This window comes from Danio rerio, chromosome 2 (genome assembly GCF_049306965.1).
Source record: "Danio rerio strain Tuebingen ecotype United States chromosome 2, GRCz12tu, whole genome shotgun sequence".
Taxonomy (NCBI): Eukaryota; Metazoa; Chordata; class Actinopteri; order Cypriniformes; family Danionidae; genus Danio; species Danio rerio.
In genome coordinates this window covers 57,677,501-57,695,910 of record NC_133177.1, presented here as the reverse complement: position 1 = coordinate 57,695,910, position 18,410 = coordinate 57,677,501, and the positions used below count along the sequence as shown (strand labels likewise).

General features: G+C 37.8%; 1 protein-coding gene across 3 annotated transcripts in view; it reads right to left on the bottom strand.

Moving 5' to 3' along the window:
* Nucleotides 1-18,410, bottom strand: part of rab12 (RAB12, member RAS oncogene family) — a 33,559-nt gene that overhangs the window by 11,524 nt on the left and 3,625 nt on the right. For 2 of the 3 annotated variants that reach the window (XR_012387480.1, NM_001020630.1), the window contains 2 exon segments: nucleotides 9,550-9,610; nucleotides 140-278 (listed from right to left, as the gene is read on the bottom strand). Coding sequence is in view for 2 of the 3 variants with exons in the window: in NM_001020630.1 (NP_001018466.1) it covers nucleotides 140-278; nucleotides 9,550-9,610 (200 nt within the window). In the remaining variant the exon portion in view is untranslated. 3 annotated transcript variants of the gene reach the window in all.

Here is an 18,410-nt window from a genome sequence, read left to right as displayed (position 1 = left end):
TATTAATAATTTCTTAGTTTTTTTGTTAAACTTTTAAAAGCAGTACAGTACAATTGTTGATATAACACCATAACTTTAAATTCAAGCACTTTCAAGGACCTATGTCACAAATGCATCTGTGTTTTTGACGTTTGAGCACCTTGTCTATCATCTTCATCCATTTAGGCAGGTCTTCAAAAGTTTCCTGCTTGGTGATGTCATAAACCAAAACAATGCCTTTGGCACCGCGGTAATACGCTGAAGTGATGCTGTTAAACCGCTCCTGACCTGCCGTGTCCCTGCAACAATACAACATTATCAGACTCCCATCACCTAAATAAATCACACAGTTGAAGACAAAATTATTACATGTTAATGGAGTTATTAATTCCTACTATATTTTTCTTTCATTTTCTTTCTATTATATTGGGAACATTTTCAAATATTTTCCATGCAATGTTTAACAGAGAGATTTTTTTCATACACTTTTTAAATACAGTTTTAATAACTAATTTCTAGCTTCTTTGGTATGATGACAGTACGTAATGATTTATGTACTGATGCTATAGTATTCAGCTTTAAGTGCAATTTAAAGACTTAACTAGGCAAAATATGCCAATTAAGTTAATTAAGCAAGTCATTGGACAACAGTGGTTTGTACTGAAGCCAAACAAAAAAAAGAAAATTCTTAAGGGAGCTAATAGGGGCGTCGCTAGCTCCCATTTACTGGGGCACGTACCCAGTAAAAATCACCAGTGCCCCAGTAAATGCTTTGAGTTGCACTTTACTTCATATGTAAGCGTATTCATTAGGGACCGAGCACCGAACGGTGCAAGGCCCTATTGGAATTGCTCCGTTTATTATTATTATTAGGGACCGAGCACCGAACGGTGCAAGGCCCTATTGGAATTGCTCCGTTTATTATTATTCTTCTTCTTCTTCCGCGGAATGAATCGCGGTTTTGAGGGGCTAAACATGCCCGAAAACTCACGAAACTTTGCACACGCCTCAGAAGTGGCGAAAATTTACGTTTGTTATGGGCTTCGGAAGTGGGCGTGGCAAAATGACTCGACAGCGCCACCTAGAAAAATTAAACGGACGAGCCCCCGATATACGAATCACGCACATGCACGAAAATTGGCACACACCTCAAACACACCAAAACATACGAAAAAGCCTCTTGGAGCCATATCTCAAACCCAACAGGAAGTCGGATATTTTTAACTTCCTGCGGCGAAAAAGTGGCGTTTTTGTAATTTCCAGGCGTTGTATTTTAACGAACTCCTCCTAGGGATTTTATCCGATCAACACCAAAATTGGGTTTTGTCATCTAAAGGCCTTGGCGATGTTAAATTGCGAAGCTTTTGAGTTTTCGTCGATGGGCGTGTCTGTGGCGGCCTCGCAAACTTTGATGATTCGCCACAAAACAGGAAGTCGTTATAACTCAGGCATGCATTATCCGATCTGCCTCAAAATTCACACGTTTAATAAGAGTCCTGACCTGAACACGTTTACATGCCAATATCCAGATACAGTTACAGCGCCACCTGCTGGCCACAGGAAATGACATGTTTTACATCGTAACAAACTCCTCCCACAAATTTTATCGTATCAGCACCAAATTTGGGTTGTGTTATCTGAAAGCCCTAGCAATGATATTTTGTGGAGATCTAGAGTTTTCGCAGAGGGGCGTGTCCGTGGCGGCATGACAAACCTCAACGCTTCGCCATGGAACAGGAAGTCCTTATAACTCAACCACACAATGTGCGATCTGCCTAAAACTTCACATGGTTGATAAAAGTCTTCTCCTGAACACATCCACATAACAATAATGAAGTGGGCGTGGCAAAATGACTCGACAGCGCCACCTATAAAAATTAAACGGACGAGCCCCTGATCTACGAATCACGCACATGCACGAAAATTGGCACACACCTCAAACACGCCAAAACATACGAAAAAGTCTCTTGGAGCCATATCTCAAACCCAACAGGAAGTTAGATATTTTTGACTTCCTGCGGTGAAAAAGTGGCGTTTTTGCCATTTTCAGGCGTTGTATTTTAACGAACTCCTCCTAGGGATTTTATCCGATCGACACCAAAATTAGGTTTTGTCATCTAAAGGCCTTGGTGATGTTAAATTGCGAAGCTTTAGAGTTTTCGTCGATGGGCGTGTCCGTGGCGGCATCGCAAACTTTGATGATTCGCCACAAAACAGGAAGTCGTTATAACTCAGGCATGCATTATCCGATCTGCCTCAAAATTCACACGTTTGATAAGAGTCCTGACCTGAACACGTTTACATGCCGATATCCAGATACAGTTATAGCGCCACCAGCTGGCCACAGGAAATGACATGATTTACATCATAACAAACTCCTCCCACAAATTTTATCGTATCAGTACCAAATTTTGGTGGTGTCATCTGAAAGCTCTAGCGATGTTATATTGTGAAGATCTAGAGTTTTTGCAGAGGGGCGTGTCCGTGGCGGCATGACAAACCTCAACGCTTTGCCATGGAACAGGAAGTCCTTATAACTCAACCACACAATATCCGATCTGCCTAAAACTTCACAAGGTTGATAAAAGTCCTCTCCTGAACACATCTACATGCCAATATTGATTCAGTCATAGCGCCACCTAGTGACAGAAGGAATTTTGGCTTATATCTCAACCACACAATATCCGATCAGCCTGAAACCTAACTTGGTGGATAAAAGTCCTCCCCTGAACACATCTACATAATAATATTGAGCATGTCATAGCGCCACCTGCTGGCAGAATTTAGTTAAGCTTATAACTCAGCCTAAAAATTACTGATCAACCTAAAAAGTCACAGGTTAGATGGGATGCCTCTCCTAAAGACATCTACATGCCAATCTTGAGTCACAGTCATAGTGCCACCTGCTGACAGGAGGAAGTTTGGCATAAATCTGTGATTTTCTCTGGTTCTTTATATATATCGACTTAAATTAATATTGTTCGCCGTTCTCTGTCATTCTGAGGCCACCGGGCGGCGGTGAGCCCGGGTGCGAGGTCCCTATCATCGCTGCTTGCAGCTTTAATTATTATTATTATTATTCTTTTCCGGAATGAATCGCGATTTTGAGGGGCTAAACATGCCCGAAAACTCACGGAACTTTGCACACGCCTCAGAAGTGGCGAAAATTTACGTTTATTATGGGTCTCGGAAGTGGGCGTGGCAAAATGACTCGACAGCGCCACCTAGAAAAATTAAACGGACGAGCCCCCGATCCACGAATCACGCACATGCACGAAAATTGGCACACACCTCAAACATGGCAAAACATACGAAAAAGTCTCTTGGAGCCATATCTCAAATCCAACAGGAAGTCAGATATTTTTAACTTCCTGCAGCGAAAAAGTGGCATTTTTGCCATTTCCAGGCGTTGTATTTTAACGAACTCCTCCTAGGGATTTTATCCGATCAACACCAAAATTAGGTTTTGTCATCTAAAGGCCTTGGCGATGTTAAATTGCGAAGCTTTAGAGTTTTCGTCGATGGGTGTGTCCGTGGCGGCTTCGCAAACTTTGACGATTCGCCACAAAACAGGAAGTCATTATAACTCAGTGATACATTATCCGATCTGCCTCAAAATTCACACGCTTGATAAGCGTCCTGACCTGAACACGTTTACATGCCACTATCCAGATACAGTTATAGCGCCACCTGCTGGCCACAGGAAATGACATGTTTTACAGTGTGACAAACTCCTCCCACAAACTTTATTGTACCAGCACCAAATTTGAGTGGTGTTATCTGAAAGCTCTAGCGATGATATATTGTGAAGATCTAGAGTTTTCGCAGAGGGGCGTGTCTGTGGCGGCATGACAAACCTCAACGCTTCGCCATGGAACAGGAAGTCCTTATAACTCAACCACACCAAGTCCGATCAGCCTAAAACTTCACATGCTTGATAAAAGTCCTTTCCCGAACACATCCCCATAACAATAGTGAAGTGGGCGTGGCAAAATGACTCGACAGCGCCACCTATAAAAATTAAACGGACGAGCCCCTGATCTACGAATCACGCACATGCACGAAAATTGGCACACACCTCAACCACGCCAAAACATACGAAAAAGTCTCTTGGAGCCATATCTCAAACCCAACAAGAAGTCGGATATTTTTAACTTCCTGCGGCAAATAAGTGGCATTTTTGCCATTTCCAGGCGTTGTATTTTAACGAACTCCTCCTAGGGATTTTATCTGATCGACACCAAAATTAGGTTTTGTCATCTAAAGGCCTTGGCGATGTTAAATTGTTAAGCTTTAGAGTTTTTGTCAATGGGCGTGTCCATGGCGGCCTCGCAAACTTTGACGATTCGCCACAAAATCGGAAGTCATTATAACTCAGGCATGCATTATCTAATCTGCCTCAAAATTCACATGTTTAATAAGAGTCCTGACCTGAACACATTTACATGGCAATATCCAGATACAGTTACAGCGCCACCTGCTGGCCACAAGAAATGTCATGATTTACAGAGTAATAAACTCCTCCCACAAAATTTTTCGTATCAGCTCCAAGTTTGGTTGGTTGTTATCTGAAAGTTCTAGCAATTACATTTTGTTAGGGTCTGAAATTTTCACAGAAGGGCGTGTCTGTGGCAGCATGACAAACCTCAACGCTTCGCCATGGCACAGGAAGTCCTCATAACTCAACCACACAAAGTCCGATCAGCCTGAAACTTCACATGGTTGATAAAAGTCCTCCCCTGAACACATTCACATAACAATATTGAGTCACAGTCATAGCGCCACCTGATAGCAGAAGGTAGTTTGGCTTATAACTCAGCCAAACAATGTCCGATCTGCCTGAAAATTCACAGGTTAGATGAGATGCCTCTCCTAAAGACATCTACATGCCGATCTTGAGTCACAGTTATAGCGCCACCTGCTGACAGGAGGAAGTTTTGCATAAATCTGTGATTTTTCTCAGGTTCTTTATATATATCGGCTGAAATTAATATTGTTCGCTGTTCTCTGTTATCCTGAGGCTACCGGGCGGCGGTGAGCCTGGGTGCGAGGTCCCTATCATCGCTGCTTGCAGCTTTAATTAAGTGTGGTAATCCCAGAATAAAGACATTGTTCTCTATGTAAAACCGAATCAACGCTTACGAAAGCAATATACTTTAATCGAAAACAGATGCATGCATGCAGAAATTATACAAAGTTAGGACGATTCTAAGAGCCCATGACATTTTGAGGCCCCCAGAGTTACTATTAAAGGGCCCAATCAAACCCCTCCAAATATTCATGCAAAAAATGCTTAGAAAATCCCAGCGCAGGGCTATTCAAATAGTTTGTCATGGGGGCCAGAGCATCCCAAATGAGGGGTCGGAGAGATATGACTTGCAATATGAGTGATGACACAGCAGCATATAAGAGCCCATATGCTGTAATTTTGCTCATTAAGACGTTGATATGTTGTATTTTTTTTGAAACTACATAATATCAGTGCATTGTACAATGTGGCTTTTTTAACAACATTCAAATGTTGTTTTTCAAAGTAAAACAAAAGCAGTGCATTGCTGAAGTAGGCTTCTTCTACATTCAGACACACTCATATGTTATGTTTTGAACTGCATAACAACTATGGATGCAACGGATATAGATTTTGGTTGTACGATTATATTATCTGAAGAATAATCCTGGTTTCACGGTTATCACGTCTAATGTAAATATAAGCTTTATATCAGATAAGTATTTAAATGAACGGTTGTTATCATCTGCGTTCATACATACATAATCTTTTTTAATAATAATTTGTCTAACATATCTTTTGTTTACATTGCACTGATAGCCACGCACAACTCTTACCGCTATGGCGTGAGATGATTTCTAAATGGTGCGTCTGGAAGGCGCGAGCGCATCGCTCTGCTTGCGCACGCATATTGGCATATATTCTAATATTGGAAATGACAAACTTGGAAAAAAAAGTCCAGAGCAAAAACACAGGTGGCGTAACTCTGTTTAGTTGCAGCAGTTTCGTTCCGTGCAACAGTAACACGGTGTTGAGAAGCCTTTAAGCTGAAGTATCCAAATGTTTTTGGCTGCTCGCGCCACTCAGGTGACTCGCGCTCTGCGCAGCCTCTGCAGCTCGTACTGTATTGAACAGATGCATGTCATGTCCTAACTATAGCGGCCGTTTTTCAACTGAACTAAATTTATTTTTGATGTCTTGGTCACATTATTTAGAGGGCTGGAACAAATTGCCTCGTGGGCCAAGTTCTGCCCGCGGGTCACCAATTGAATAGCCCTGTCCAAGCGTATCACTCCAGTTGTCCTTGTCTAGATTTCTGTTACTGATTTAGAATAATAATTGTATAATACTTTTATACTGCTTATAATAATAATTTTATTCATTTGTATTATGTAGTATAACTTTTATAATGGTTTAAAAAATTGGGGGTGGGGGTTGTGTGATTTGAGGGGGCCCGTGCCTAGCAACACTCTTGGTTGCTAATAATATTGACCTCTTCCCTATTAAATTCGTTTATTTATTTATTTTTTTATTCCTACCATCAAAGAAACAACAACAAAAAAAAAACTTTCTCCAGAAGAAAAATATAATAGGAAATATTGCGGAAAAAAAATCACTTATATTACTTAATATTTGAAAAAAGATTTAAAAATTTACAATTGTGTCTTCAACTGTATATTACATTAAAAGAGAAAATGAGAATTGATTCATCAGTGAAAAAGTCTCTATAATCACAATTGACTGAAGGAGAAACTTGAAAAAGTCAAATTTGTGGCATCAGCTGAAATAAAATTTAATTTACTTTAGATTTTAATAAAAGACTACAAAAACACATCAATGAATCATTCACACGTCAAACAGAAAGACGCAGAATTACAGCCAACTTCAACATTCACAAGATCATTCACATTTGATTGGCAGAAAAAAGAACTGAATATCACTGATAAGCATCTCCTTAATGTACTGTACCTTATCAACCCTAGTCTGGCTGCATTTTTCCAAAACAGCATATGATGTCACATTGAGGAGCAGGGTGAGGCGTCACGTGTCAATGAGCAGTTAAGACGGACAGTGAAGGAGGCAAGGGGCCGAGGATGCTGGGTAACTGGATGTGAGTGGACATGAGTTACAGACGTGACGTTCATAGGCAAACATATGCAGAAGTGTTTGTGTGTGTGTGTGTTTGTGAGTGAAAGAAGAAGCAGCCCAGTTTTAGGCTCAGAAGGAAAAAAAAAACAGGGAGGTGAAAGAGGGTTAGTTATGCCTGCACAATCAAAGGTGCTTTATGTTAGCTTTTGACTCTTCTAAAGCATAAAAATCTTGTAATATGTTTGTAGATATTTAAAGTGAGTATTCTTGTTTATCTGAAAAACAATGCTGAAGTCAGATATTCTGATTTGAAAATGTGCGTTACGTGCCAGAACGTCTGTTGTTTTGTCACTTTAACCCGCCCACTGCCAGTTTAGCCAATTATATTTCACCACCTCGAGTTGGCTTCATGGAAAACACAGTATTTGATTCATTCCGTCATGAAGAGTCTCAAAGCATGTGTCTGCAACCGAAATGCAACCTTTGGTGGACAGTAGCAGCCTCCGAAATGAGATGCAGATTCAGAGTTCCACATGAGATTGTTAATAATTAGGAAATAATATATATATTACAAATGTACACATTAGGTGAGCAGGTTACATTGTAACCCCTTGTCCTAACAACACTCTACATGACAAGATTTGCAGAGAGGAATGAAAGGCGTTGGTAAAATAGAAATTTCAGGTGTTGGTTAGGACAAAAACTCCTTTTAGTATGGAAAATATTTTTTCTTTCACGTGCAATTTATTGTAGTTACAAAACTGTTCAAATCAGCCTTAGTCTTAGCCTTAGATAGTCAGGCACACTACTATAGTAATTAGTATAGTATAGTATAGTATATAGTATAGTAGAACCAAGAAATTAAAATGAGCTATTACACCAAGAAATGAGCTATTACACCAAGAAATTAAAATGAGCTATTACTCCAAGAAATTAAAATGAGCTATTACACCAAGAAATTAAAATGAGCTATTACATTTTTTTTACCAATCTTATGTTTATGACTGATAGAAAATACAAATGTTATTGTTTCTTATTGAAGTCCTCAACATTTTTACAGACCATACCCATCAACATCCAAAGAAAATCCCCAAATTACTTAATGTGTTCATTTGAAGCTGTTTCATTTTAAATAAACAATTAAATGGTCAGTAAATAAGTAATAAGTTTCTAAATTATTATTAACAAAAAAAAAATAAATATATACATTAGCAGCAAATACATTAGCAAACAGTTCAGCTTAATAAAATGAAAAGCTGTTATAAAGAAATAGAATCAAGCTATCAAATCTCATTAGCCATTTCTCCACTGTATAACTTACACATTCTGATTAAAGAGCAACAAATCTCTTATTTATTAAGATTTTTTACTACATTAAATAAGAGGTGTCACTTTATAAATGCACACATCTAACATTATAATGAAAAGCATTCACCTGCTTTCCTAACTTTTTATGCTCATTTAAGATGAAATTAGTTGTGTTTGGAAAAAAACCCCATCAAGATCGACATCCTTATACTTTATTATTATTAATTATGTGTCTATGTCTGTTTAAACACACACCCAAAAGCCAGACTTTCTCTCTGCTTCAAATCGCAGAATCCGTTTGGGAAACAGCGTCTATTTATCACTATGGAGCGTGTAAGCTGACAGTCACGCACCATTATATCACTGTTTTGAGGATTGTATAGGATGGGTGACGGCACCTGTAATCAAAAGGAAATGGAATCGCGCCGTTTTTAAGATTTATTTGTAAGTGTTTTCATTCCTAAACAAAGCGAAAGCACAGAACAGATTCACGTTTTTGAGCAAGGGGCGACCCCTGGTGGTTCGGCGGTATGGGTTGCGTAAAGGGAGGCTCGGCTGTTCAGAGAAAGACTGAAAATACGGGAGAAATATGGGAAAACACCTTTACGGGATGATAGCGGGATAGAACAGTAAACTATGGGAGAATCCCGGGAAAAACGGGAAGGTTGATGGGTATGTTACAGACAAATCACAAAAATGCTTGATAAACAATGGATTGACAAAAATGATCATAGATTAATCATAAACACCTCAAGTTCTGTTAGTTAGTTCAGGGGTGTCCAAAGTCAGTCCTGGAGGGCCGGTGTCCTGCTAAACTTAGCTCGAACTTGCTTCAACAAACCTGCCTGGAAGTTTCTGGTATACCTAGTAAGAGCTTGATTAGGGTTGGAGCTAAACTCTCCAGGACACTGGCCCTCCAGGACTGAGTGTGGACACCCCTGCATTAAAATTTGCATGCTTTCAGATAGCAAAACAAATGGCAGTGCATTAGTTAAATGTTAACAGTAAGCAGATGCAGATGAGTAATCTCAGCCTCGACACATGAAAGACATTCATATATTCCGCTCTGGAATCTATGACTTTGTTGGGGAACGACTTCATCAGAACAGGAAGTGACACGGTGGGCTGAGTCAATGATAAGGACACAGCACTTCCTCAGCACTCACCAGATCTGCAACCTGATCTTCTTTCCTCTCAGCTCCACTGTCTTGATTTTAAAATCCACACCTTCAAGAAAACAGAGAGACAAAAGAAACAATAAAAAATGTCAAATCAATCTTTGAAATTACATGAAAATGTAACATTGATTAATATATAATGCAACATGTAAGAAATATAAGTTAATATAAATTAAATTAAAAGCACAAAACATTCCAACATAAAATATCACTAAATAAAACGCAAAATGTAAAAATTGAACATTTAATATTTCTCATAATGCTCTTTTTCACATTTTTGTCTGCATCCCCGCAATGGTGTGCACAATTGCGCTCATAAATGAGGAAGAGAGTACAGTAAACAATCTATTTTATGGCACCACAATATAAACGATTAGGGGTGTAACGATACACTCAGCTCACGATACAATGTGTATCACGATATAATGTTCACTATTCGATATGGATCACGATATTTGGAATAGAAATTGAAGATTAAACTGAAATGCTAATTTTATTTAAAAAAAATTTAATTACTAAGTAAACTATTTTTTACGTATTTCTTTTGTTTCAACTTGTTAAACTGAACCTTCTTTAAGAAAATAAATTAAACAGGACTGTCTCTGGAAAATAAAACAATTTAAAAACTTAACAGTAAGAGTTTAAGGCTTTGCTTGGTCACTTGCGTTTTTTGTGTGTGCAATCTACATTTCCAGGTTATCAGCAGTTCTATAAGATAATCCTGAACTGATGTGTATCTGTCTGAGAGGTTTATATGGATGGCTGTCTTCATGTTGGGCATGATGAGTGACAGGGTGGCCGTCTTTTCATTACACAGGACAGTCGTGGCTCTTTTCAGCAGTTTAGGCAGGTTTACTATTTCTTCGGCGTCGCTGATGTCGGCGCTATCAAGTGTATCATGTTGACGTGCATTTTTGTGTACCTCTGTACTCAAAAGAGTTCATGCTCCTCGTAATCATAACTCAATGCGATATGATTATTTAAATAATGTGCACGCTTTCGGTTTCATTTCCACTGCTGTTCATACTTCCCACGCGGCTCCTGAACGATCACTCTGTTCCAAAAACTGAATGTTGAATGTTAGTCACAGTGTTGAATGCTGAATGTTAGTCACAACCTGCAGGTTCTGTTCACTGCGTCTATCATAGTCCGCCCTCTGTAGTAACAGCTCACGGTCAGCGCACGTCATGTGTGATTTTGCGGCCGGGAACACATCATTATATGAAGACAGAATGATATTTTAGGGTGAATTGTACATTATAAATACAGTATGTAACTCTTTTAACACCATTAGGAGGTATCCATGTCGCTGTGCAAAGTATGTAAATCACTGTGAAGACTTTAAAACTTAGGCTATATTTGACCCAGTATGCGTGTCAAAAAGCGGACGAGTCTAAAGCAATGACTGTACAACCGAAATGTTGCCAGACGTCTGATTTTGAGAGGATGGGCCATCCTCTATTTCAACTCCACTCATCTGCTAATATTACTGCTGCTGCAATCTGAACTCACGTGCGACAGCAGGTGGAACGTAGCTCACGTGCAAACAGCTCAACTAATAAGAGAAAACGGACGTCATATCGTAATGAAATCGTCATGACGCCACGATGCATATTGTGACATTTTTGCATCGCAATAAATCGTACAACGATAAATCGTTACACCCCTATAAACGATAGAGCAAAATAGGAAACAATACTCATACTTCACACAGAATATAAAAACAAACTCCATAGGATTTTTCCCATAGGCTTTTGGAAGATTGCGAATATTAAGCTTTGTGTTCAAACACTGTTCATTAAACTTACACATTTTGTCCAGCCGGATAATCCTCACACCAAAATTCAACTTTGAGCACTTTTGGATCTTAAATGCAAACGCAAGAACTGAAAAGCCAACATTAGGCTAGAAACGGACTACTGTGCCCTCGGGGCGCTCGCCTGTGATGTCAGCACCCCTCTGCTACAGACAACTTTCCTAGCTTATTTTTCAGAAATATGGTCCATGACAAAGAGTTCATCTCTCTGTTTATTATATTATAATCAACGCTATATATTATAAACGAATAAACACGCAAAAATAGACCTGCGTGCATTTTGGATCGTTTTACGTGGGAAATACATCTGTTTTGCTTTACGGTTGTTCTAAAAGTTTTAAAACTGTGTGTATAAATCTGCTTACATAGTATTATCATAAGACATATTTAAATACGTGTATCGCTCACGTGCACGCAGCCTGCTTACCTTAACAGACGACAGAAATGAGGCGTGAGGGACATGTCTATATACCTGCAAGTCCCATCATGGACACAAAACAACATTCAATATTCTTTTTGCCACCACATACAGCGAAAAGCAACAAATAAAGTCACATAAGCTTCACATATGGAGGAGTGTAAATATTGCAGTTATAACAGAGATAAATGTCTCCATTTGAAGAAAAAAGTACGAAAAATCACTTGATCATGTTAAAATGACAGTTTACATAAATGTATTTTTACACATTTATTCACACGTTTGCATTACTCAGAGCAGGAAAGAGACAGACAGCACTGGTAAGCAGTATCTTCATAATGTCGTTTAATTAAAATAAATGATCAACAAATTAGTCCGTCTCGACAGCCTTTACAAGTGAAGGCATTATCTACACACAATATGAATTATTAACAATAAGAAAAACACTACAAACTATAAAATACTATTCATGAAAATACTTAAATAACAGACAAATCCAAATGCCCAACACAAGCGAGCTGCACTCCAGACCAAATCAGCTTGATGACGTTTAATGTCTCCGACACCGCCTGTAGTCCCATTTAGCAACTTGATAGTAATCATCTTTTTAAATAAGCGTAACCGATAAAAGAGTGTGCTGTAACTAGGGCTGGGCGATTTGGCAAAAAAAAATAAAAAATCTAGGTTTTTTATAAACTTTGACCGATTCACGATTTCGATTTTTTTTTTTAATTGTGTTACAAGTCTTCTCAAAACATTACAACAACATGACTAAAGTAACGTTCTCTTTAAAAGTAACTTTTATTTTTAATGGCCATGTCATAAAAAAATCGGTCAAGGTGTAAATAAATGTAAAACAAATTCACGAGTTAAATAGCATTACTAAAGATTTGAATAAGAAATATTTGTGTAAATATTGCACTTGCAGGAATACAGAGGTATTTTTTGCAAGTTTTGCTGAGTCTAGGAAAGATTGGCTGTCAGCTCGGCTTTGACTTTGTCTTTTGATTGAATGTCAGGTTTTAAAGCTGCTGCCTTTAGAAGAAAGCTGCAGTAGAAGAAAAGGACTGAACATGAAAACTGTAAAGCCTAATTTAACCCAATGTGTGAAGTTGTGGACGTATTGCAGGAGTAAATACAAGCACCAGATGTGTGTCTAATATAAAATAATATATATAATTAATATATATAATCTATTTTTCTTTTTTCCCCCCTTTTAAATACAGATCATTTGATGGGCTTTGCTCCACTCTCTGTATTATGCTGCCTGATCTGTCTGGTTTTCAACTAGGTCCGCTAAATGACGTCATGGGGGCGGGTACTTTCATTTTCACTGCTACTGGCCCTCACCTCTACTCGTGTTCAAACCAAAAGGTCGACATGGTTTTTTGCATGGCAGGCTTTTACGTCCTTCATTCATGTTGAGATCGAGTTTATCGAATTGATGATGGAATGTCTTGTCAATCCACACAGACGTGACTCAGACTAATGCAACAAGTAAAATCCTACATGACTTCACGCTTTAACCGGCAGTCAAGCAGGTCGCACACCAGAAGCGATGCGACACGGCGTGCAAATGACGGTTTAAACTATTACACACCAAACGCGCACATTTGCATGATATTTAACATGAAACTAATCAGATATTCAGCTAACCAGCTCTGTGGGCCGGCTGAAATATGACCTGCGTCCTGAATCGGCGCCGGTGTGTGTATTGAAACCTGTTTAGAATTCTAAAATCCATGGTGCTGCGTGGTGCTGCGCGGCGAGTCGCCGAGAGGCGCTTCTGGTGTGCTTCCTGCTTCATACAGAGAGTGAACCAAAGCGCATAGGTGCCATTATAATGTATTAAATATATATTTTTTAAAAATCGCGATTTCTCGATTTGATTCAAAATTAAATCGTCTTAAAACGTAAATTCGAATTAATCGAAAAAAAATAGCCCAGCCCTAACTGTAACTAATGTTTTTTTATATCGTAGAACAAAACGTGAAAGTATCTTGAGTTTGTATTAGCCACAATCCTTATTTACTGAGATTCCATTGAAAAAACTCATTGACTTTGGGAATTAGAACTGCTAAAATGCTTACTCGCTTCCGGGTTTTTGCATACAAATTGACGTCATAGTTCCTCCACTCAATAAACTTTCATTTAATTATGATTCACAAATCTTGTTTTGATAAAGTTTCTGGTCAAATGTAATTCTATAACTCAACATTGCATATCTTGTGAAGTGACTATTACAGATGCACACGTTGCAATATTGATGCTCAAACCATATAGGCCCAGTTTCACAAAAAGCCAGGACTAGGCCTTAGTTAAATTAGGCTGTTTAAGCCACATTTGTAAAAATGGCCTTAGAAAAAATATATTACTGGAGTGCACCAGGAGAAAAAAAAAATGACACTGACGTAGGGCTGTGCAATTAATCCAAATTCTGATTTTGATTTCAATTATGGCTTCTAACGATTATGAAAAACCATTAATCGAGATAAACGATTATTGCATCAAATACCAAAAGCGTGAAAGCATTCGGTCTCATTCGCACACTGAGACGAGCAGAGGAGCGCAGACATCTAAAGTAATCTTAACATGATCGCTTTAATGGTCAAATAGGTGTCAAAATGCGGTGATTAGTGATTATTCATATTAACCCTCATATATATATATATATATATATATATATATATATATATATATATATATATATATATATATATATATATATATATATATATATATATACATACACAGTTGAAGTAAGAATTATTAGCCCTCCAGAATATTAGCAACCCTTTTCCTCCAATTTCTGTTTAATGGAAAGAAGTTTTTTTAAACTTATTTCTGAACACAATAGTTTTGATATATCATGTCTAATTACTAATTTGTTTTATCTTTGCCATGATGACAGTACATAACATTTTACTAGATGTTATTCAAAATACAAGCATTTAGATTAAAGTGCAATTCAAAGGCTTAATTAGAGTAATGAGACAAGTTATTGTATAACAGTAGTTTCTTCTGCAGACAATCAAAAAATATATTGCTTAAGGGGGCTAATAATATTGACCTTAAAATGGCTTTCAAAATAATTAAATCTGCTTTTATTCTAGCTAAAATAAAACAAATAAGACTTTCTCCAGATGAAAAAAAATATTAGAGGAAACACTGTTAAAATTCCTTGCTCTGTTTAACATAATTTGGGAAATAGTTATTTAAAAAAACTAAATTCTCAGGAGAGCTAATAATTTTGGCTTCAACTGATAATCGTTTAGAATAATCGTGATTACAATTATACTCAAAGTAATCGTAATTATGATTTTTTCCAAAATCGAGCAGCCCTACACTGACGTTTTTTAAGACATCTTATCACAAGTTATTTTGAGTTGAGACAGCTCAAACATGCAATTTAATCTTGACTAGCCTTAAACCTTGTTTGTGAAACCGGGGGATATTGTTCAGCCCTGGACTATAAAATAGATCTCAATATTCCTGCTTTATATTGAACACCAAACTGGGCTTGACAGACGGTCACAAGCATGACCGAGCAGAAAGCAGCAGCTGTGTGAACGCCTGTCTGGCTATTTTGGGATATTTGTATAGCTAGCATGCGACTAATCTGATATGAATGCTCGTCATGAGTGAGTGAAAGAAACCTTGCTGTATCAGTTTTCACATGCGTGCTGACAAACATGCGGCCAAACATGCTTTTATGTACTGGTAAAAGTGACTGCTTTTGTTTCAAAGGCAGAGTTTTATCACTATAATCAGATGTTTTGGATGTTTTCTAAATGTGTCGCTGTTCATGTGACTGATGCAGATTGATTCAGCGCAGATCTGTCAGTTAATGACATTACAGAGGAGTTGGGCATGAGGAAAACTGTTTAATTTAAAACTAGATCAGTTGAACTGCTTGCATCAAAATAAACAAGTCAACAGTGATATACTTTTTACAGAAGTGTTTTTGTAACGTCTTGCTGAAATGGTTCTGTTGACACTGTCAGGACCAACCAGAGTGACCTCTGCAATGTTGTCGAGCTCTCATGTTACAGTGGTCATTAACCCACATTAGTGCAACTGTGTATTTTAGAATGCATTTTGATTTGTTTTACTATTTATCTGAATTAAAATGTCCATACCAACAACATAGCTAAGGCTGACTATAAAATTGATATATTCATATAACTATTAGCTACTTATTTTGCATTTTTTCTAAAAACACTAATCATTTTAAAAACTAATATCCATATGTTCACATTCATAACAGATGTTCAGCATTGTTTTTATTTGCCATCATCTTTGCTATCCAATCTGGCTTTAAAGGGGACCTATTTTTACAAGATGTAAAATAAGTCTCCGATGTCCCCAAAATTTCGATGTTGCTTTGAATTCAAACGAGATTGTGCTCTTTTCAAAAGAAGGCGGAGCTACATATGCCTATCTGTCAGCATAGTGGCAGATTCAAAAACAAGACTAACTTGAAAACAACATTAGCACTATTTATTTGACAGTGAACAAGACACTTTGACAGTCATCGGCTGACAATAGATTTCACTATCTAGAATTCGCTAAGAATACTTTTCTGAAATTATATTAGAGCTGCACAATTAATCGTTAAAAGATCGCGAACTCGATTCGACCTCCTAGACCAGGGGTGGGCAAACTCGGTCCTGGATGGCCGGTGTCCTGCAGAGTTTAGCTCCAACCCTATCAAACACACCTGCTTATAGATTTCTTGTGATCCTAAAGACACTGATTAGCATGTTCAGGTGTGTTTGACTAGTGTTGGAACAAAACTCTGCAGGGACACCGGCCCTCGAGGATCAAATTTACCCATCCCTGCCCTAGACCAGTGGTTCTCAAAGTGGGGGTCGGGACCCCCAGAGGGGTCGCGGGACAATGAAGGGGGGGTCGCCTGGTGATTTCCAAAAATCAATTTATTTTTATTAAACCATAAGAATTAACATTTTAATCCATAACCTACTAAAAAAATTGTCGTTTACAGTTACTGTATACACTACTGTAAATAGTAACTTCATAAGCTTATAGTTACTAGTTCTATTGGATTGCGACCCCTCAGGTAATTACATTATATTAAAGACTCAGTAATAGTGTCAGATGCAGCAGATTGATTTTATAAGACCAGGTTAAACTTTCTGGCACATTTACAGCACCAACATACATTTAAAAAAATAATAAAATGAAGAATAGACTTTGGTTTATTGGTGTGTGTGCGCCATTGCATGCAAGGTTTCTGTATTTATAACCACCTCAGAGGATATTGGGGGTCGCGAGTCACTGGCATTGTTATTTTGGGGGTCGCGAGCTGAAAAGTTTGGGAACCCCTGCCCTAGACGATCTTAATCCAGCATTTCTACGATTCTGTCAATCATATTTTCATGTTCAGGAGAAAAGAAAAGGCCGCTGCACGAGTCTTTTCATTCTTTCACAAACGTTGCTCAGTGACATGGACCACTCCAAATGATGTTGAATGAGTCATATAATGTATTTATAAGGTATAATTCACCTAAAAATGTCACTTTTGTCTTCATATAATGATGTTTTCGCGGCCGGAAAATCACACGTGACGTGAGCTGCTAACCGTGAGCTGTTATGACCGAGAGGGCGCGCATGTTCTACTTAATGATAGACGCGCGCACGTCTACTTTAATGAACAGAACCTGCAGATGTTGTGAGCAACAGGTAACAAAGTTGTAAATAATATTCAGTTTGTGGTACAGAGTGATCGTTTGGGAGCTGCGAGCGGAGTATGAACAAGCACTTAGCAGTCAAAATGAAAGCGAAAGTGTGCACTTCATGAAAATGTAAATGTTTACAGTGTAAGTATAACTACTCTAGCCTATATGTTGTTGAAAATAATCTGATAATGGCAAATGTCTGATTTTACTAGTGAATAAAATTGTCTAATAATGTTGTCAATGACAGATTGCAAGCGTATATCTCAAACATAATAATTCAACATCAGAATTATTATAAGTAGAATAGAATTATTTGTAGAAACCAGTAGACCTACACATAATATTATTATTGATGTTGTGCCATATGTTTGTTTTTACCATACCTTTATTTTACATCTACAGAATCGTGAGAAAATCGTGATCTTCATTTTAAGCAAAAAAATCGCGATCCTCATTTTAGCCAGAATCGTGCAGCTCTAAATTATATTATTAAGGAGAAAGTTGGAATGTGTGAATATAAAACTAACTTTACCCAATTTAATGTAAGGTTAACAGATAGCGGTAAGTTAAACAAATAACCAAACTCTCTGTCGTTGATCATCCATACTGACAGCTTGACTTTGAGGTAAAGTTGCTTTTATATTCGCAAATTCGTTTAATTTTAAACAGTGATGGTTTTTTAACACGGTCCCCATTTTGTTTACCATGGTAATATAAATATTCGGTCTAAAATATCACGCAAGTATGACTTGAAAACAGCATTAGCACTATTTATTTAACTGTGAACAATGTAGTACTTTAATAGTCATTTGCTGCTAAAATAATTTCTATTTAAAATTGGCAAGGAATAGTTTTATGAAATTACATTATTAAGGAGTTAAGGCCGAATGTGCGAATATAAAACCAACTTTAGCCC